Source organism: Melopsittacus undulatus, chromosome 15, assembly GCF_012275295.1.
Source record: "Melopsittacus undulatus isolate bMelUnd1 chromosome 15, bMelUnd1.mat.Z, whole genome shotgun sequence".
Classification (NCBI taxonomy): Eukaryota; Metazoa; Chordata; class Aves; order Psittaciformes; family Psittaculidae; genus Melopsittacus; species Melopsittacus undulatus.
The window spans coordinates 3,966,222-3,985,646 of NC_047541.1; the positions used below are offsets into that span (position 1 = coordinate 3,966,222).

At 59.6% G+C, this 19,425-nt stretch overlaps 4 protein-coding genes across 7 annotated transcripts in view; 3 read left to right on the forward strand and 1 right to left on the reverse strand.

Moving 5' to 3' along the window:
• The window catches only part of SIK3 (SIK family kinase 3), a 54,007-nt gene extending 40,104 nt beyond the window's left edge, over positions 1-13,903 (forward strand). For 2 of the 4 annotated variants that reach the window (XM_034069463.1, XM_034069459.1), the window contains exons 15-25: positions 945-1,088; positions 3,986-4,136; positions 4,544-4,669; positions 4,941-5,026; positions 5,713-5,822; positions 6,259-6,601; positions 6,825-7,702; positions 10,954-11,117; positions 11,652-11,784; positions 11,955-12,122; positions 12,428-13,903. In XM_034069463.1, coding sequence (XP_033925354.1) covers positions 945-1,088; positions 3,986-4,136; positions 4,544-4,669; positions 4,941-5,026; positions 5,713-5,822; positions 6,259-6,601; positions 6,825-7,702; positions 10,954-11,117; positions 11,652-11,784; positions 11,955-12,112 — 2,293 coding nt within the window. In that variant the 3' untranslated portion in view covers positions 12,113-12,122; positions 12,428-13,903. The remainder of the gene's footprint in view (positions 1-944; positions 1,089-3,985; positions 4,137-4,543; positions 4,670-4,940; positions 5,027-5,712; positions 5,823-6,258; positions 6,602-6,824; positions 7,703-10,953; positions 11,118-11,651; positions 11,785-11,954; positions 12,123-12,427) is intronic. The other 2 variants (XM_034069461.1, XM_034069462.1) reach the window with 1 other exon arrangement.
• A 1,150-nt stretch (positions 13,904-15,053) lies between these two features.
• On the forward strand, positions 15,054-16,100 carry APOA1 (apolipoprotein A1). Its single transcript, XM_034069657.1, has 2 exons — positions 15,054-15,262; positions 15,341-16,100. The coding sequence occupies exons 1-2, from the start codon at positions 15,174-15,176 to the stop codon at positions 15,936-15,938; spliced, it is 687 nt and encodes a 228-aa protein (XP_033925548.1). The 5' UTR covers positions 15,054-15,173; the 3' UTR covers positions 15,939-16,100.
• A 241-nt stretch (positions 16,101-16,341) lies between these two features.
• APOC3 (apolipoprotein C3) lies at positions 16,342-17,140 on the reverse strand. Its single transcript, XM_005143530.3, has 4 exons — positions 16,961-17,140; positions 16,804-16,863; positions 16,579-16,705; positions 16,342-16,506 (listed from the first exon to the last, which is right to left on the reverse strand). The coding sequence occupies exons 2-4, from the start codon at positions 16,859-16,861 to the stop codon at positions 16,410-16,412; spliced, it is 282 nt and encodes a 93-aa protein (XP_005143587.1). The 5' UTR covers positions 16,862-16,863; positions 16,961-17,140; the 3' UTR covers positions 16,342-16,409.
• Positions 17,141-17,972: 832 nt separating this feature from the next.
• APOA4 (apolipoprotein A4) lies at positions 17,973-19,413 on the forward strand. Its single transcript, XM_031044119.2, has 4 exons — positions 17,973-17,991; positions 18,081-18,147; positions 18,266-18,392; positions 18,486-19,413. Exons 2-4 carry the CDS (start codon positions 18,099-18,101, stop codon positions 19,411-19,413), a joined length of 1,104 nt encoding a protein of 367 aa, XP_030899979.2. The 5' UTR covers positions 17,973-17,991; positions 18,081-18,098.
• Positions 19,414-19,425: the final 12 nt, after the last annotated feature.

The following is a 19,425-nucleotide window of genomic DNA, read 5'->3' on the forward strand; positions in this document are numbered from 1 at the left end:
TGTGGCCCTTGGTGCCATCCTTGCTGAGCAGGGGCTCCTGGTGCTGCCCTGGGTGCTCCCCAGTCCTTGGAGGGAGCCCTGCAGGCCCTTGGGTGCAGTGCAGAGCTTGCTTTAGCTCAAGCTGCTGCCGCAGGCTCTGGTCCCGGGGCAAGCCCAGCACCAGTGGTGGGGCTGTGCCCCGGGGAAGGGACCCTCTCCCTGCCCGGTTCCCGTTGGCTTTACCGGGTGATTCCCAGCTCCCTGGGGAGCGGAGCAGGGACTAGATGGCGCCCTCGGACCGGCTGAGCACCAGCCTTCCTCCCCCAGCGCCTTCCTCATCGCCTTGCGCAGCCAGAGGCTCTGCCCCCATCAGCCCTGGTGCGGGTCGGGCTGGGGACTGCTGTCACAGGTGGTCACTGCTCACAGTGCAGAAGCTTCCTGCAAGGGCAAGTGGAGCAGCAGCTTTGCTCTGGGCCCCTGCTCTGGGTTATCTGTGGTTTGTTCAGCCTTCCCCAAGGCTCAGTGACAGACCTGCTGTAGGGTGTGAACCTGCTTAAGGGCAGGTCATCACCTGGGTATTCCCAAAGGGAAATACCAGGGCTCCCCTTGGGATGTTAGGTAGTCCTGCCAGCAGCAGGAAGTTGGACTTGATGATCCTTTTGGGTGCCTTCCAACTTGAGGTGTTCTATGGCTGTATGATTCTATGGAACGTGGCTTTCCTGCTGGGAAGAGCTAATGGCTGCTCTCCCCTTCTGAGGCAGGCAGTGGGACCTGCCCTTGTCCCCTGAGCACTGACCCCGTGGTGTGATGGGCACGGGCAGCGTGGCCATGGCGTGCTTCTCCCTGGTCAGTTCCAAGCACTGCAGCAGCCTTCTTCCTTCCCGTTTCCTCTGGGCTATCTAATGCTCCCTCTTTTAGGCATTCTCCCATCAGTCTCTTATCAAATGTGCTCCTGCTTGTTGCAGATACTTGGCAAATAGGTCAAAAAGGCACACTCTGGCAATGACCAACCCTACAGCTGAAATCCCTCCAGACTTGCAGAGGCAGCTAGGACAGCAGTCCTTCCGACCCCGGGCCTGGGCTCCGCACCTGGTCCCCGACCAGCACCGGTGAGTAACGGCACCGGCCCTTCCTTCGGGCAGCTTTGCACCAGGAACCTGCTCACAGAGCGTCTGCAATGGAGCATTGAGGACGTCCCGCTGGCAGGGAGGGAGGAGGAGGAGGCACAGGGACAAAGAGCAAAGCCACAGAGCAGAGGGTGCCTGCCCGTGCTGGGGAGCGCTGTGCTGAGCACACCAAGTGTGCATAGCAAGTCATGCAGGGCAGGGATCAGCTGGCTCTTCTCCCCCAGTCCTCATTTTGTGGCTGGGGGGTGACTTGCTATGAAATAAGGGTTGGGAATGAGCTGCTCATTCCAGAGGAAAGCTTTTCTCTGCTGTTAATGGTAGGTGTCAACTCGCAGTAGATAGCACATTTTCTACAGAACATTTTTGGAGGCAGATACAGGCAAAAGACTGCACCAAGAGTCATCTACACCAGAGCTGAAAAACCTCACTGTTCTGCACCAGAGTTGTGTGTTTTGACTGCAAAGTCTCCTTGCAAAGCTCCTCAAGAGTCATTTTCTTTCTGATCTGAACCCCTGTTGAGAATGATGTGGGGAAGAGAAAGGAAGCTGGGGGGGGAAGGAAGAATCACAGTGCCTGGGAAAGAGGGAACCTCTGCAGAGTGATCTGAGCACACTCAGATGTGAGGAGAGAGGTGTTAACCTGGCACAGAGTCCTCGCCACAGCAGCAGACCGGAGATGCCAATGCCACAGAGGGAGCCCGCACGCCAGCGCTGGGAGCTGTTGAGACAGCAGGCTCCTGCCAGGCTGGATTGGTGCTCGTGGTCAGTCTGCAGCCAGCTCACCCTGGCAGGCTTGACAAAGCGCTTTTTATTGTAGCCAGATACCTGCTGAGCTGAGCACTGATGTAATCAGCAGAGACAGGTGAACTCTGAGCAGACTGAGCCAGTGCTAGTGCCACGCTGGAACTCCGAACACCGAGATAAGCACCTCCATACCCTGAAGTTACCCCCTCACAGAGGTGCTTGGGGGATGGGAAGAGCAGGAGGGGAGAGATTTCTAGGGTCACAGCTTGATAGGAAGAGGAGTGCAGCTTGCAAAACCACCAGAATGTGCTGTGTCCTGCTTTCAGGATTGCTTCAAACCCCAAAGGTAAGCTGGGTCCCGTGCCCACTGCAGGGCTCGGTCCTTGACAGGGCTGTTAAAACACACTTACCCTGTAAACACCTCGGTGTGCCTCTTGGCTTTGGCATCCCGAGGCCATTGCATCATGCACAGGGTGGTATCTGCTCGTTCCACCCTTGGTGTTGTAACACGCTGGGAGCCTGCCCCATGTTTTACCTATGAAATCACAGGAACTTCGTCTGACCACAGCCTAAACACATCGCCCCGTGTCGTGTCCCAGCCACGTATGGCACAGAAACCATTCGCACTCTTTGTCATCACGTCACTAGACCTAGTTATTGAGTAGCAGGAGGGTTTTATTTCAGCACTTCATGTATTTTAAGCTGTCCTCTTATGTAGCACCAAGTTTTGGTCACCATAACTTAGTATCTGAAGGCAGAATTGAAGTACAACCACAGTACAAGGCAGTACAACTGTCCTGCCCTGCCACATGGGTTTGGGAACCTCAGCATAATTTTATCTGTAGCTCCTGCTTCCCGTCAGTACAAGAGGAGATCAAATAGCCCAGGATAATGGATGGGATGGCATCCGAAGGCAGGGGCAGAGCTCTGTCCTTGGAAGGAAGCTTTGTGTAATCTGTACAGACTGCAGTATGTCCTGCTAAGGCAGAGCAAGTGACAAGGACTGAACCCGTTGTGCTGGATATGGTCCAGCATCGGTCACCTTCCAATAAGGGGGAGCTTCTCTGGGAGAAATTGTTTCACTTTGTGGAACAGGCTTTGGTCAAGAGCCATATTCAGCATAGCCACAGCAGTACCTTGCCTGCAGCAGCGTGGGTCAGGACCACACTGGTTGCTGCTAGAGGGGCTCCATGGGGTTTAGTGCCAGGATGTCAGAGGTGCTGTAAAGCTCACACCTCCGAGGCCACCTCACAGACAAAGGCCATTAAGTAATGTTTGCTGGGGTTTCTAGAGATTGCATTTGCACAGGAACCATTAGGGCAGGCAGAGAAACCTGGTTCTGTTTGTTGCAAGGCACACTGTGACCCCTGTATGGAGGGTCAGCTTTGCTAGTAATGGTAGAGCTTGTGCCTAATGGCAGGCAGGAGCTTAGTGCTCGACTTTGGGGATGGGGAACCCCAGTTTTGGGGTAAAACAGCTCCTGGAGAAAAGTCTGGCTCCCTCTGATGGTGAAGAGGAAACTTCCTTGTGAAGGGAATGTGCTTGTAGTGCCCAGATGCCTGATGGTGCTGGGAGCGAAGTGCCAGCTCCATTCTTGTGTTACATGTCCCCTCCTGTGCAGTGTTAGGTTCTTGCCCTCTGTTTTAATTCAGTGCATCTCTGAGCATAGATGCCAGCACCTCTTCCTCCTCAGGGGCTGTTGAACACATCAAGCTCCTTCCTCCATGTGCCCTTGTGTTTGCCACAGGCATCAGATGTAGTCAGGGCCATGGAGAAGTGGGAGACTCAGGAAGTGCTACTGAGGAGGTGGATTTCAAGTGCTTAGGATGCTGAATGGTTTCTGTAACCCTTTTCCAGCCGAGGGAGAGATCCATCTGAATGGATGGACTATGAGTTGCGGCCCACCTGGAATCTGGTTTGTGGCCAAGTCATCCCCAGCCTTATCTGCCCAGGCACTGAGGATACTGATAATCCTGTTTCCTGTTCGCAGTGGTGATGGTACTTTGTTACTGATCTAAGCCATGGTGTATTCTGGGTGAGTGGGCAGGTAGAGCCTGGTGTGGCTGGTGTAAATGTCTCTGTACCGCCGTGTTTCTCGGTTTCTGGCATCTCTAACCCACTTCCCCATGTGTTCAGTTCTATTTACAAGGACTCCAATACTCTGCACCTCCCCACCGAGCGCTTCTCCCCGGTTCGGCGCTTCTCCGATGGTGCTGCCAGCATCCAGGCTTTCAAAGCCCACCTGGAGAAGATGGGCAATAACAGTAGCATCAAGCAGCTTCAGCAGGTAAGAGAGGGCTGCAGGTCCTCAGCAGAGCCTCTGCAGGGGCTTTTATTGTCTGAGCCTCGCTGCTTTGGGAAGCAAAAGGTGAAACCTTTACCACTAGTGGCTGAGGATATGCAGTGGTAGCTTTGCAGCCCCTCTCTACATCTACAGCAGCTCTGCTGAGTGTCGTCTAAATGCATGTGCTGTTCTCCTGCAGGCCAGGAGCCTTGGGGCTGACATCCCCCTTCCCATGGAGCACAGCACCCTTTCTTTTCTGTTAAGGCTTAAACTGGCTGTGTTATCCCACACCTGAATCCATCCAGCTCAAAGGACTGGGCTCTCTTTACTGGCTTTTTCACATGGATAGACTGCAGAGAGCACCTCTGTGGTGTGCTGTGCACTTACAGCCCTCACTGGGCTCATTGCAGGAGTGTGAGCAGCTTCAGAAGATGTATGGTGGGCACATGGACGAGAGGACGCTGGAGAAGACGCAGCAGCAGCACATGTTGTACCAGCAGGAGCAGCACCATCAGATTCTTCATCAGCAGATTCAGGTACTGGCGCCTGAGCTCTGTGTCCCTGCATCGCTGCAGGCCCAGCAGGTCCTGGTGGGACAGAAGAGGGTGGGTTGCTTGGTTGGCTGCCATGAGGAGCGAGCCTAAAGGACATGAGCAGTGGTGCTGCCCACTGCTGCGAGAGCAGCACCCAGGGACTCAGTGTTTGAACCTGGCTGTGTCCCACTCACCAGTCAGTGTTGTCTGAAAGGGCTACTTGAGATGCTATGGATTGCAAACACTTTCTGTTTTCTTCTGGGGCCTGGTTCAGGACTGCATCCGGCCACCGCAGCCATCTCCACCCTTGCAAGCTCCATGTGAAAACCAGCCAGCTCTGCTCACTCACCAGCTTCAGAGGTAAAGAATCCGCTTTAGGGAAGTGCTGGGGAGAGGGATTTACTCTCAGTGTGAGTGAACCCACCTAGAGTCAGGGCTGAGCTGGAAGTGTGTGCAGTTAGGATGGCATTGCCGGTTCCCTGGGAGTGTGCCTGGTCCTTGTAGCTGCATGCTGTCCAAAGGGCTTTTAGAAGCAGAGGGACATGAGTCAAAGGCACAAGCTTGCTTTGAGCTGATGATTGACAGTTCTGCCTCTTGGCTGGCTGGAAAGCGCCTTCCCTTTGGTAGCCCGTTTCTCTGGTGGTTCCTGCCCAGAGCTGCTCTGGATGTTTTACACCAGTTCAGGCTTCAGTTAGGTAACTGTCCTTGGCTTCAGCGCCCTGGCTGGGGATGAGGCAGCCTGGCTTACGGGAAAGCAGAGGGGAAGGTTCCTCAGCAGCTGCACTGAGGCAGGAGGCGAGCCTGCAGTGCCCTTGACCCGTGTTTCTGGTGCAGCCCCCACGTTATGCTCACCAGGGGCATGGCATAGGCAAGCTGGGTAGCTCACAGAGGAGAAGCCAAGCTGGGAAGAGCTTGGGATCCCAACAGGGCTGCGTGGTGTTTATTTAAAACACAAGAAACGCAGCATTTGGCGTCAGCTCTCACAGTTGGAAGGGCATCCTAATGAGGAGCAGGCGTGATGGTGAGGTGCTTGTTTCCCTGCACAGGTTACGGATTCAGCCATCCAGCCCGCCCCCAAACCACCCCAATAACCACCTCTTCAGGCAGCCCAACAGCAGCCCACCTCCTGTGAGCAGCAGCGTGCTCCAGCCCCACGGTAAGCACGGAGCCATCCACTCCTTGGGGTGGGCTCTTGGCACAACCATCTGGGCCGATGGCAGCTCTGGGAACACAGGTGCGGGGGGAGCTGGGGGCTTTGGTCCCCCCATGGCCCGGTCCTTGTGCAGTTTGTGCTCATGGAAAAGCTGCTCCATCTGGCAGCGAGCGCTGGTGTTATCGAGAGGAGCTGCCAGCTGGAATGTGCTCTTGGCTTTCTTGTCACAAGATCCTTACTTATCGCTCCCGGGGGTGGGGAGGCAGGGCTGATATTCTGGGCTTTATGCAAATGGCCTCAGCTTTGTTTCTCTCTCTGTGGAAGGGGCTGTAGCTGTGACCTGTGGCCCGGAAGAGCAGCAGCTCCTCAGCAGGGCAGGACTCACTCCTGAGCGTGCCCCTCGCTGGCTGGGGGTGCTGAGGGTCTTTGTTCCCCATAGGTGCCGCCTCCCAGTCCCAGTTCCAAGGGATGCCGTCCCACACCCCAATCTTCCCGCAGTCCGGTAACTGTTCCCCTCCCCCAACCATGGGGCTGACGTGCCTGGGCCTGCAGCAGCAGTCACAGCCTCAGCAGGTCACCATCCAAGTGCAGGAGCCCGGCGACATGGTCAGCAACAGCCTGGTGGCCGGGCAGGGCCTGTCCTCCCATGCGCGGGGCATGTCCATGAGCCCTGGTGCCAACCAGATGCAGATGCAGCACCGAGCTAACCTGATGGCCTCCCTCTCCTATGGCCACAGGCAGTTATCCAAGCAGCTCAGCGCCGACAGCGCCGAGTCCCACAGGTAAGGGTGATGCTGCCTCCCCAGGCAGGGAGGATGGGGATGGGTGGGTGTCTGGGCCTGGGAAGAATGTGGCTTCCTCACCAGCCCAACACTGGGTTTGTGGAGCTGAGCTGTCTCCCTGTCCCTGGGCAGCAGTTCCTGTGAGCATCTGCCTCAGGGAGCAGCTCTGCCTGTGTCCTGATGCTCACTGATGAGACAGTGACTGTCGCTCTGTCCTCTGCAGCCTGAACGTGAGCAGGTATCCCCCCGCCAACTACGACCAGGTGCACTTACACCCCCACCTGTACCCCGAGCAGCCCCGCGTGTCCCCCGGCAGCTACAGCCCGGCCACAGGAGTGGGGTTCCCCCCAGCTCAGCAAGCTCTCAAGGTCCCACAGCTCGACCAGTACCCCAGCTTCCCGCAGAGCGCACATCAGCAGCAGCAGCAGCAACAGCAGCACTACACCGCATCCGCACTACAGCAAGCACTGTTGTCCCCGACGCCTCCCGACTACAGCCGACACCAGCAGGTACCACACATCCTCCAGGGACTGCTTTCTCCCCGGCACTCGCTCACGGGGCACACGGACATGCGGCTGCCCCAGTTAGAATTTGCACAGCTCATCAAGCGGCGGCAGCAGCAGCAAGAATTCCAAGAGTTGTTCAGGCATATGAGTCAAGGGGATGCTGGGAACATGGGCGCCAGCGTGGGACAGAGCCTCTCGGAGCGCCAGTCGTTGTCTTTGCCTTATCAGAGTGCTGACACGTACCACCCACAGAGCAGCCCCCAGCATCTCTTAAAAATCAGGGCGCAAGAATGTATCCAGCAGGTACCTGCGTCAGTGCCGCCGCACGGATACGTGCACCAGCCAGCCCTGTTCCATTCGGAGAGCATGGAGGAGGACTGCGCGTGCGAGGGGGCCAGGGACAGCTTTCCTGACAGTAAGACTGCAAACACATTGACCAAAGGCTGCCACGAGAGCCCTCTGCTCGTGAGCGCAGGAGGGCACGGGGACCCAGACCCCTTGCTAGGAACTGCTAATCACGCGCAGGAGCTGGGGACGCACCAGTACAGGCATCAGCCCGCGGCTGCCTTCAGTAGGAGTAAGGTGCCCAGCAGAGGTAAGGCTCCCTGCTCCTGATGGAACACTGTGCCCTGCTGCCTGCATGCTGCCGGCCTCCCTGCCGGAGGCCTCCGTGACATGCTCTGCATAGCATGGAGATACCTGGATTCCTTCTGGCTTTGTGGCTTTAACTAAATGCAGGCATAGTCTCTAATAAACAGTGTTAAATAAGAAGGGAACCCAGGCAGCAGCTTCTCTTTGAAGTGTGACCTCCTTCTGTCCTGTCCAGTAGTGCACTGCCATCTTCTCGGGGATGCTGTGTGCTGCTGATGCAGTTATTCCCATTGGTGATGTTCCCAATCCCCCATAAAACGGGCTGGAAACAGTTAAGTGACCAGCATAGCCCTGAGAGTGGTGGTAGCTGCCTTGTTGCTAGGGCTGCCTGAGTCAGCTCCTCTGGCACGTTGGGCAGCAGCAGCAAGGCTCCGGCCCTGCCTGAACTAGAAGGGGATGGTTCTGGGGAAAGTGAGTTTAAACTTGCCATTAGCATCTGAAGACCTTCTCTGCTGCTTGGAAGCCTTTGCTCCTCGGTGGCTGCGTTGGCAGCAGTGCAGTGTCAGAGAAGCTCCTGCCTGAGCTGTAATTCCCAGCCTTCTCTGTATGAAAAGCACCATCCTGGCCCCTTGCTAGGAGAGCTTTGGTGAGAAAAGGGCTTTCCAGGCTGAGCTGGGAGGATCAGCATTCACAGCGAGACAGAGCTGTGCTGGTCTGAAGCCATCAGCTTGCCCTTGGCGCAGCAGGCCCTATTGCAGAGGGGCAGTGTCCAAGGCACAAGAGGCTTGGCTTTGTTTGGGGACACAGCACGGGTTTGCTGGGAAAGTACTGGGTTGGAACAGAGTGGCATGGAGGGCAAAGCCAGCGTGCCAAGCCCTGGTCCCCGGAGCACAGGCAGGGTAGGGACGAGGCTCGGCTGTTCTGAAGTCATCTTCAATCCTGCATAACCAATATGTTTGCTCCTGCACCTCATGCTCCCTGTGGCGCTTGAAGCATGGAAGGGGAGAATCAGCCCAGGTGGAGGTGGAAGGTCTGGAGGTGTGTTTTGTACCAAATAACTGTGGTATTAAGAAGTTTGCTTCCTAATGCCAGAGACCGTTAGATGAACAGCAGCATTTACTGAAGTCAGAAGCTGAAGTTCTGCCCCCATACTGGTGGTGCTCACCCTGGTTACACAAGGGAGAGGACTTTACCCTCCAAGACTTTGTAAATGAGTAAAAGCAAGTAAATGTTTACAAATAGTGTTGTGTAAGTGCATTGTCGGAGGGCTCATGGAGTAAACTGTGCTGAGATGCAGCCGCTCTGCTGCTCTCCTCCTGCCTCCGGTAACCCACTTGGCCTCAGGCCTGTGCTGCTCCCCACAACCTGGGTACCCTTATCTGCAGCCTCAGGGTCCGTGCTGGTGCTTCACTCACACATAGGGTACCCTCAGCATTCCCAAGTGTGCTGTGTGCTGGCACCAAGGGCTGGCTGGGGAGACCTGCCCTGGCCAAGCACGGCTCCTCTCCTGAAGGCTTTCATAGCCACATTCCTTGGCTCTTCCAGTTGTTTTCCCTGTACTGTCTTAGGAGGCCACAGCTTCTCCTGAGCAAAGAGGGGGAACTGTCTCTTGTGGCCCAGCTCACCAAGTGTTTTCCCTCGAGTGGGATGTACTTCACAGTGCCTGCTGATGGAGCAGTGTTGTCCCGGATCGGAGAGCCCTGGCATCTCTGTTGAGCATCCCAGCCAGGGACTGAGAGAGCAGAGCATCCACCAGAGCCGTGTTTAGGATGTGACTGCACTGCCTTCGAGCAGCCTTGCTCCAGTTCTGCTCCATCCATCACAGGGCTGGGAATGCTGCCCATGGGAAACCTGCCTTGCTCGGCCCCGAAGGAGCGGAGCTGGCGGCCTGTGGTGCCAGTGTCACATGCTGCACTGACACAAAGGGGATGGAAGGGCTTCTGCTCCGGGTTCAGGCGGCTGGAGCAGGGCTGGGGTGAGGACAGAGAACTCCAGCTGTCCCACCCCTCAGCCCTCCGCATCCCCAAGGTGCCGTGCTGGCTATGGGACGTATGTGGTTGTGTCCTGGTCCAGGCCATTCCAGGGTCTCATCCCGATGTAGCAGGGCTGGCTGTGGGAGCTGTGTTTGGGGCTGGAGGAGCCGGCCCAAACAACCGTTCCCACAGTTGGAGCGGTGTCCCGAGCAGCATGTGGGTGGCACAGCCCCGCCAGCAGCTCTTACCTCATGTTTTCCCTCTCTGTTTTCCGGGAAGGCTGACTCTTAACCGCACATAACCCCACGGTTGTGCAAAGGGAGGGGGGGGGGGGTGACCACATCTGCCTGCCCGCGCTCCATCCCGGCCCAGCCGGAGCCGTCTCCAGGCAGGAAGGGCACTGGGAGCACTGGGCCAGCCCTGCTTGTGCTCCTGCAAGCGGGTCCTGCCTGGATCCCACTCTGTGCACTGGGAGCACCTTCCTGGCATCCCCCTGCTGCAGAGCCAGCAGTGTGGGGCCGTGTCCTGGTGCAGTGCTGCCCGCTGTGCAGCTCTGCTCTGTGTCACTTGGGGCAGCTCCCCCATGCTTGTGGCCACGTTGGCATGTTTGTGCTCCACGGGGCTGTTTGCAAGCATCAGACCCAGTGACGGCTGCTCCTACCTCAGGACTTTATTCAAAACATCATGTACTCGATGATGGGAGGTTTTGCTTGATAGCAATGTAGCCTTTACCCTCGGTCATGAGAGCTTGCAGTGCAGATGGACTTTGCCAGGCAGATCACTCGTGTACTCCTACAGCCTGATTGTGGGAGGGCAGGGAGAAGTCATCTGATAAAAGCGAACATCCTGGCCAGCTCTTCCAGCAAGGCTGTGCTGCTGGAACGTCCCATGTGGAGGCTGGGGAGATGCTTCTCCCTCCTCATTGTGCAATGATGGGGGCAAGGCCTGGAGGAGGTGGAGGGGAAGGCAGGAGGGCTGGGAAGCAGGCTGAAAGGGTCTGGCTCCTGTCCTCTGGTGCCTCTGCCCCTCTGATTTTAGGCTGCTTTTGTAGACCAATGGGAGGCAGATAGCACTGAGGTCTTTGGGATCTCAGTGCTGGGAGGAGTAGCCTGTCCAAGTGCCACTGGGGGGGCCCTGGTGCTGCATCAGTGCATGAGAGCAATGGGGGTCCCTTCCTACCACTGACTGTTCATGCAGCTGCATCTCAGACCTGTAGTTTGCAGTGAGAGCTGCAGGTTCCTCGTACTAACCTGTCCTTTCTCTGTCTTGCCTGCCTTTAAAGAGTCCATTGTAGGGAACTGTATGGACAGGAGCTCCCCCGGCCAAGCGATGCAGGTGCCTGACCACAACGGGCTGGGCTACCCCGTGCGACCCTCCTCCAGCGAGCACCCGCGGCCCCGGACCCTGCAGAGACATCACACCATCCAGAACAGTGATGATGCCTACGTAGGTTTGAAGCAGCACAGAGCTTCCTGCCTGCAGGGTTAGGTACAAGGTGTCCTGGAGGACAGGCAGCACCTGGCTCTGGGAGTGCTGGGAATGGAAAGGCCCATGAAACACTTGAGTTAGTGAACACACTGTACCAGAGACCCATGTGGAATGCTCCTCCTCTGCTCCAGGGCTGCCCCAGCCTGGCTGCTGCAGTGGGGCAGCTCTTTTCCCATGTCCTCTGGTGAAGCTGCCTGTGTTTGGGCTGCTGGGAACTGTCCTGTCCAAAGCTGGATGTGTTCTCTGCTGCAGCTCCCTTCTGCTCTACGTGACAAGGGCTCTGCCTTAGTTCAGTGTGGGTCTGGAAGGGACTTGGCCTGTCCAGTCCATTCTTGTGTTATGGGGACAGTGGCTGCACCTGAGCTATGCCTTATGGTGCATGCTTTTCACTTGTACTTAGAATCTCTTGCTGAAGGCTTCCCAGAGAGCTGGAGCAGCAGAGGGATGCTTTGTCCTGATCCTCCTTTGACTTGTGTGCTGCTCTCTCCACAGGTGCAGTTGGATAACTTGCCTGGAATGAGTTTAATGGCAGGAAAAGCACTAAGCTCTGCTCGGATGTCGGACGCAGTCCTCAGCCAGTCGTCGCTGATGGCCAGCCAGCAGCTGCGGGACAGGGACAGCGATGGTAAGGACCTGCTGAGCTGCAGGGATGGGATGTGGGGGGTCCGGGCCAGGAGCTGAGGCACCAGCTCACAATCCGGGGTGCAGAGCACCTCTCCTCCACGTGAGCAGTGTCTGCAGGGAGGGTTTGGGTACCTCCTGTGCAGATTCCAACACTGTCCTTTGCCCTTACAGAATGTGGGGAGAGTTTGGAAGGACAAGAGCATCCCAACCTAGGTGATGGCAGCCAGCATCTAAACACCTCCTGTTACCCATCGACATGTATTACAGACGTCCTACTGAGCTACAAGCACCCGGAGGTGCCCTTTGGGATGGAGCAGGCAGGGGTGTAACCAGGAGGGAGTGAGTATTCAAGTGTCCTCCCCTGCCCAATATGGGGTCAGAGCCCTATTGTTTGGACTACCATTGGCCCTGCTGCTTTGCTCCAGGGCTGGTGTGAGGCTGGGAAGAGATCGGCAGCTCCAAGCTCCCATGGCTGTGATCCCCCCCCCATCATCAGGCTCCTGCCAGGCCTTGGCTGCTGTCAGAGCCCTGCATCTCCCTCCCAGGGTGTAGCTTGTGGTTTGGGATTGGCAATGGGGTTGTGGCTGTGGGAGCAACGCTGCCGTCCTCTGGTGTCTCCTAACACCTCTGCTTCTCTCCTGCAGGTTTTCTGTACAGCTTTGAAACGAAAAGGTCCATTTTAAACCAACAGTATCTAGCAGCATTGCGCCAAATTGCCGTAGTATTTCTGACTAACTGGAATACCATGGCCCCTCTCATGCTCCGCTCCGCCAGCCTGCCCTTCCTTTGGTTTCTTTACTTCCTTTGCCATGTTTGCCTGGAACTCCCACCGAACCAGCCAGAGCCCCTGCGGAGCCCGAGCACTGGGGCTGCTCTGGAGGGGTCCTGCTGCCCAGGGAGCAGGCGGGTGCGGAGCCGCTCGGATCCCGGATCCCTCATCCCGTGCCATCCTCCTGCTCTTCGTCCCTGTGCTCTGGTGAGGATGAGGACGGTGCCGGCCCCGCAGCAGATCCCGCAGCTCCGGCCGGGAGCACCCACCCCTGGTGCAATACGCTTCTCGTCTCATCTTGGTCTGCTTTGGTTCCTCCTCTCCGTCCGACCGCCCGTCTGTCTGTCTGTCTGTCCGTGTGCTGAAGGATCAGCTCCTCCTCCCCCCGGCCCCATCCTTTTCTTTTCCAACCTGCATCCCACTTGGGGTTTTTCTTTCTCCTGGCTTTTCCGTAGGGAAGATGGATTTTCCTTTGTCTCCTCAGCTCCTCCTCCCGACCACGTAGGAATTGTTTTTTTGGTAAATGTTGTTTTATTATTATTGTTATTAATAAAAAGGCAAAAGGAATTTCCGTTTGAGAGGAATTTTTAACCTGGATTCTGTTCTATATCGATTGTGACTTGCACCTTTTGTTCAAAGTACTTTATTTCCCCCCATGACGTTGTACTTGTGACTGGTTTTCCCTCACTCGTGCCAGTGGCCACAGTGCTCTTCTCCTTGATGCAGTCGGTCTCCCCTTGCCCTTCCCCTGTTGCCATGCGGGCTGGGCGGCTGTTCCCTCGGGAATCCATGTCCGCTTCTCCTTAATGCCACTTTTCTGGAATCTTTTATAAGAGGACCCCCCCCCCCCCCATTGCACAGAAGGAAGCACGGGACCAGCCTGGCACAGCAGCATCGCTGCCCTCACATCCTCACCATGCTCGGCCCGGCCTCCCCCCGGCCAGGAGCCATCCCAGGGACGGGGAAGCTCCCAACGCCTTCTGCTCCTACCTTTGATTTGGTTTCCTCTGTTTACATGGTGCTGGGGGGGGGGAGCCCCTCGGCTGCCCCACGCCTGCAGGGCCCCGCTCCTCGTGCCATCGCGCAGCATCACCCGTCCTACCATGGCTTTGTATTGTACCCAACCCGCGCAGTATGTGTTGAATGTATATTAATGCCCTTTGCTCTTCTTTCTGGGTTTTGGAAATGTCAGAAGTATTTTTTTGCCTTCCTCCCTCCCTCGTTTCTGTTGGACTAAACCAAACCCAAGTTTCAGTAACTCTTCGGTCCATTTCTTCTGTGGGTCACTTGCAACTCGTCACTTAGTTGGACAGTGGGATCATGACAAATAAAACCATGATGATGATCTGCCCTCGTCTCCTCTCTGGTTGCTCAATGCGGCCGCGTGGGTGAAAGCTCAAGATGCAGCAGCCACCTCCTTGCCACAGGCACTGTGTGCAGGGCCCTCGGCCCCCCTGCACAGCTCCTTCTACCTGCTGCAAGCCGGGATCACCGTGTTCCTCCCTTCCCTGCCCTGCTCTATCCCTCGGGATGCAGCATGGAACCCGAGCTGTCTGCATCCTTCCCTGTGCAGGGAATGCGGTGTTGCAGATGAAACACATGGTGCTGAGCACATCCAGGAGCAGGGCAGCTCTGGGGGGAGCACATGAGGATGGAGGTGAGGGAAGAATGGAGCTGTATCCATGGAGGGAAGGGGGGTGCGGTGCCCAGTGAGGCACTGCCAGAGCTTCCCCTGGCATTACCCAGCCCGTTCTGCTGCGCCCCTCGTCCCCCTCACCCAGGCTCGGTTCATGAGGGTGCCTTCGGGCGCAGCTCCCAGCGCCCAAAGGGGCCGGGGCCGCCTGGGTCCCCCCGCAGAGGACAGGGTCTGGGTCCGAGCGGCCAACCCGGTGCGGGCGCAGACCTTGTCCCCGGGCCCGGGGCCAGCCCCGGCCGCAGCAGGAATCTGGGTCAGCGGCAGCGTAAACAGCTCCTTGGCCGGGCCGGGAGCCGCTGTTTGCTCGCGGCGCTGCCAAACGCGCTCCTCGGCGCGATCCTTGAACTCCCTGCGCCACATGGGCCGCGGGGAGCGGTTTCTTGGGCTGCTCCGCCGCTTATCTCCCCCGGGCCCGGCCCCTCCGCCATAAATAGCGGCCGCGGCGCCGCGCGGCTCAGACGGGACCAGAGCAGCGGGACTGAGCCGGTAAGAGCCGGGGCTGCTCCAGCGGCTCCGTCCCGAGCGGAGCCACCGGCTCCGGCTGCGCCCGGGTGCGGGGATGCAGCGGCGGGGCCGGGATGGGGGTGTCTGAACCCGACTCTGTTGCTCTGCCCCCAGGTTCAGCGTCAAGATGAGAGCTGTGGTGGTGGCCCTCGCCCTGCTCTGCCTGACGGGTAGGTCCTCACTGGGCTGCGGGGGCTGCAGCTCCAGTCCATGCGGGACGCACTGGGATGGGGCAGCAGAGCCGGATGCTGCGAGCGCTCTGCTGCAGCCGAGGCTCCCGGAGCCCTCTGAGCCGGGCAGGGCTGGAGCCGTCCCTCCAAGCACTGGGTCCTGACCGCACCGTGCTCCCCCCGCAGGCACCCAGGCCCGCTCCTTCTGGCAGCATGACGAGCCCCAGGCACCCCTGGACCGCCTCAAGGACATGGTGGAGGTGTACCTGGAGACCGTGAAGGCCAGCGGCAAGGATGCCATCTCCCAGTTTGATTCCTCGGCCGTGGGCAAGCAGCTGGAGTAAGTGGGGTCCGGCACGGTGGGGGGTGATGCGGGGTCCCCGGGTGCTGTGCGTGACCTCCCCCCTGCTCCCCATAGCCTGAAGCTGGCCGAGAACCTGGACACGCTGGGCGCAGCCGCCGCCAAGCTGCGGGAGGACATGGCCCCCTACTACAAGGAGGTGCGTGAGATGTGGCTGAAGGACACGGAGGCTCTGCGCCAGGAGCTGACCAAGGACCTGGAGGATGTGAAGGAGAAGATCCGTCCCTTCCTGGACCAGTTCTCTGCCAAGTGGACGGAGGAGCTGGAGCAGTACCGGCAGCGCCTGGCGCCCGTGGCGCAGGAGCTCAAGGAGCTCACCAAGCAGAAGGTGGAGCTGATGCAGGAGAAGCTGACCCCGGTGGCCGAGGAGGCTCGGGACCGTCTGCGCGGGCACGTGGAGGAGCTGCGCAAGAACCTGGCTCCCTACAGCGACGAGCTGCGGCAGAAGCTGAGCCAGAAGCTGGAGGAGATCCGGGAGAAGGGCATCCCCCAGGCCGCCGAGTACCAGGCCAAGGTGGTGGAGCAGCTGGGTAACCTGCGCGAGAAGGTGACGCCGCTGCTGCAGGACTTCAAGGAGCGCCTCACCCCCTACACCGAGAACCTCAAGGCGCGTTTCATCACCATCCTGGATGACCTCCAGAAGGCCTTAGTCTGAGCCGCTGGCCAGGACTGACCCTGCCTGCTCCCTGCCCTGCCCGGTGAGGGAGCCCCGGGACCCCTCTTTGCCCTCCTGCTGCCTCCCCCCCTCCCCGAACCGGTGTCGGTCTCAGCTTTGCTTCCTTTTGTCAAATAAACGTGACTTAAGTTATTGGAGCTCCTCAGTCTTTGCAGTGGATGCTGGAGGGGGGCTCGGGCAGGGAGGGAATGGGGGGACTGGGAGCTGCATTGGGGGTGCCCTGGCTTCTCCCTACCACTGAGGTGCCCCACGCAGAGCCGGGAGCTGGGTCACACACACCCCTGTGCCCGGGTCCATGTCTGCAGCAGGGGGGAGCAACGCATCCATCCCAGCCCCTCCTCACCCCCAACGACACCACCACAGCCGCTTGTTTCAGCTCTGCTTTATTGCCAGCACTGTGACAGTGGGAGGGGATCTGGGGGTCCCCATCCTGTCCGTTCCCCCCCGGTGCTACACGGCCGATGTCCCCTTCCAGAGCTGCACCAGCTTCTCCTTGAGCCGCGCCAGCCGCTGCTTCGCCAGCTCCGCGCCATCCAACAGCCACTGCCTGCAGGGACAAGGGACGGGGTCAGCGCCTGCTCCCGATGGTCCCCATGGCAGTGGGGGGGGACGGGGGTACCTGGCGTGCTGAGCCACCTCCGACTCCTGCACCCTGCTCAGGGCGCTCTTGGCCATGGCCGATGCTTTCTGCGCGTACTCCTGCACCTTCCGCACCAGCACCTCGGGCTCCCCCGGCTCATCGGCCCCTGCAAGCACACGTGTGATGGGATGTGGCCATAGGCTGTCTATAGGCACCATATATATGTGCATCTGTACACCCTGAGCCCGGCCCCAGCCCCCTTACTTGCTTGTGCTGCCAGGACGGCCGTGCAGGCGAGCAGGAGCAGCAGGGACACCCTCATGGCTGCGGACAGAGCAGAGCACAGGGCATGGGGCGGCCCCGCGGGGGTCCCAACCCGTCCCCTTCCCACCGCGACCCTCATCGGGGCTTCCCCACTCACCTGAGCCGGGCTCTGGGGCTGGGGCAGCCCCGGGTCCCACTTTATACCCTCCCACCGCCGGCTCCGGGGCTTGTGCAAAGGTCAGGGGCTGGACGGGAAGGGGCCGCGGGGCAGGGGCCGAGCGGTGCCAGGTCCGTAATGGAGGGGCTGCCTCCAGCCGGGAGCTGGGAAAATCCCTATGGAGCAAGGCACGGGGCTCTGCATGTGCCTGCTTGTGTGTGCATGTGTGTGCATGTGAGCACATCGGGTGCCTGTGAGCACATCGGGTGCCTGTGAGCACATCGGGTGCATGTGAGCACATCGGGTGCCTGTGAGCACATCGGGTGCCCGTGTCTGCACAGGCCTGGGGCTGTGGGCACAGCACGAGGGTGACATCCAGCGGCCCCAGCCCCGTGGGGCTGCTCCAGCCCTGGGGCACTGCGGGGGCTCTTTGGACCTTGGCACCACAGCTCCCGGCTGATCCCTGCCCTGACACATCAGCACCGGCTGCAGCACGGAGCGGGGACACCACAGAGCCTGATGCCCATGGCCAGGGACACGGGTCCCACGCTGGTTGAGGGCACACCTGCATCCGCAGCATCCCGCAGAGTGGGTCCTGCCATTCCTTATGGAATTCCTCCAGGAGCCTGGATCCTATCTGCTCATGTGCCTCCATGCATCCACCACAGCATCCCCCCAGCCCATGCCCTGTCCCATTGCACATCCCAAGTATCACAGAGCCAGAACCAGGGGATCCATCACTGCATCCTGTGGAGCTGGAGGCTGCCCATGGGGGTGCCCATGTGCAGGTACCCCCATTCCCTCACTGCCCTTGTCCCTGGCGCCCCGTTGGGAGCTGTCGGGGCTGTGGCTGATGTCAGGGCTGTGCACACGTCAGGCGCCTCCACGTCGCGACCTTGCTAAAGTCCAAGCCCGAGGCTGTGTCCCAGCCCTGCGTGGAAGCCACCGAGGGCGCTCAGGCTGCATAAATAGGGCCGGTGCTCCCCGGCACAGCAGCACAGCAGCGCAGGACCGCAGTGGTGGCAGTGCAGGTGAGTGCCTGGGGATGGTGGTGCCTGCATTGGCTGCAGTGGGGCTGCTGCCATGGGACTCCCTTCATCCCTGCTCTGTGTCCCCACAGGCATCCCCAGCACTCAGGATGTCTCCCAAGGCGGCCGCCCTCTTCCTGGTGCTCCTGGTGGTGTCAGGTGAGGCAGTGTGTGGGTTTGGGATGCCGGGATGCTGTCCTGCCCTGGGGCACGGATAGGGATGCGCTGTCCCATGGGAATGGGATTGTGCCAGCGCTGATCCCAGCCTCTGGTGCAGGAGCCCAGGCTGATGTCAAACCGGACGAGGTGGCCAGTGTGCTCTGGAAGTACTTCACAGAGCTGGGCAGCGATGCCAAGGACACAGTGGACCAGCTGCAGCAAGCCGAGATCACCAAGCAGCTCAAGTGAGCAGGGCTGTGGTGCTGGGGGCTGCAGGGGGGGCACCGGGCAGGGCTCTATGGGCACATATGGGGGCTCTGACACCCGCTTGTCCCCAGCACCCTGCTGGGGAGCAACCTGCAGAGCGTGAGCTCGTACGCTGAGGACCTGCAGCGGCGCCTGGTGCCCTTCGCCACGGAGCTGCAGGCGCGGCTAGCACAGGACTCGCAGCGCCTCAAGGAGCAGATCCGCCGGGAGCTGGCCCAGCTGCAGGCCAAGCTGGCTCCCTATGCCGACGAGGTGCACCAGCAGATGGGCACCAACATCCGCCAGCTCCAGGCCAGGATGAGCCCCTATGCCGAGGAGCTGCGCTCGCAGGTGGATCGCGGCGCCGGAGACCTGCGGCAGGCGCTGGAGCCCTTGGCGGCTGAGCTGCGGGCCCGGCTGCAGGGCAGCACTGAGGACATGCAGGCCTCGCTCAGCCCCTATGCAGAGCGGCTGCAGCAGCAGATCGATGGCAGCGTGGAGAGCCTCAAGCAGCGCCTGGCGCCCTTGGCCGAGCAGCTGAAGGCGCAGGCGGGCAGGAGCGTGGCAGAGCTGCGCCAGGGGCTCAGCCCCTACGCGCAGGAGGTGCAGGATGGGCTCCATCGCCAGCTCGAGGCGCTGACGGCACAGATGGAGCGCGTGGCTGAGGAGCTGCGCGCGCGCCTGGATGCCAGCTCGGAGGAGCTGCGGGCTCGGCTCTCACCGCTGGCACAGGAGCTGCGGAGCGCGGCGGGTGGTGATGCCCAGAGCCTGCGGGAGCGCCTGGCACCGCTGGCACAGGAGCTGGAGGAGCGCGTGGGGCAGACGCTGGAGGCGTTCCGGCAGCAGGCAGCGCCCGTCGGGGAGGCGCTGGGGCAGCAGATGGTGCAGCGGCTGGAGGACATGCGCACCAAGCTGGAGTCCGGCACTGCCGGCATCGAGGACCACATGGAGCTGCTGGAGAAGGAGGTGCGGGACAAGGTGGCCGCTTTCCTCAGCACCGCGCAGCCCGATGTGGAATGAGCCCCTGATGGT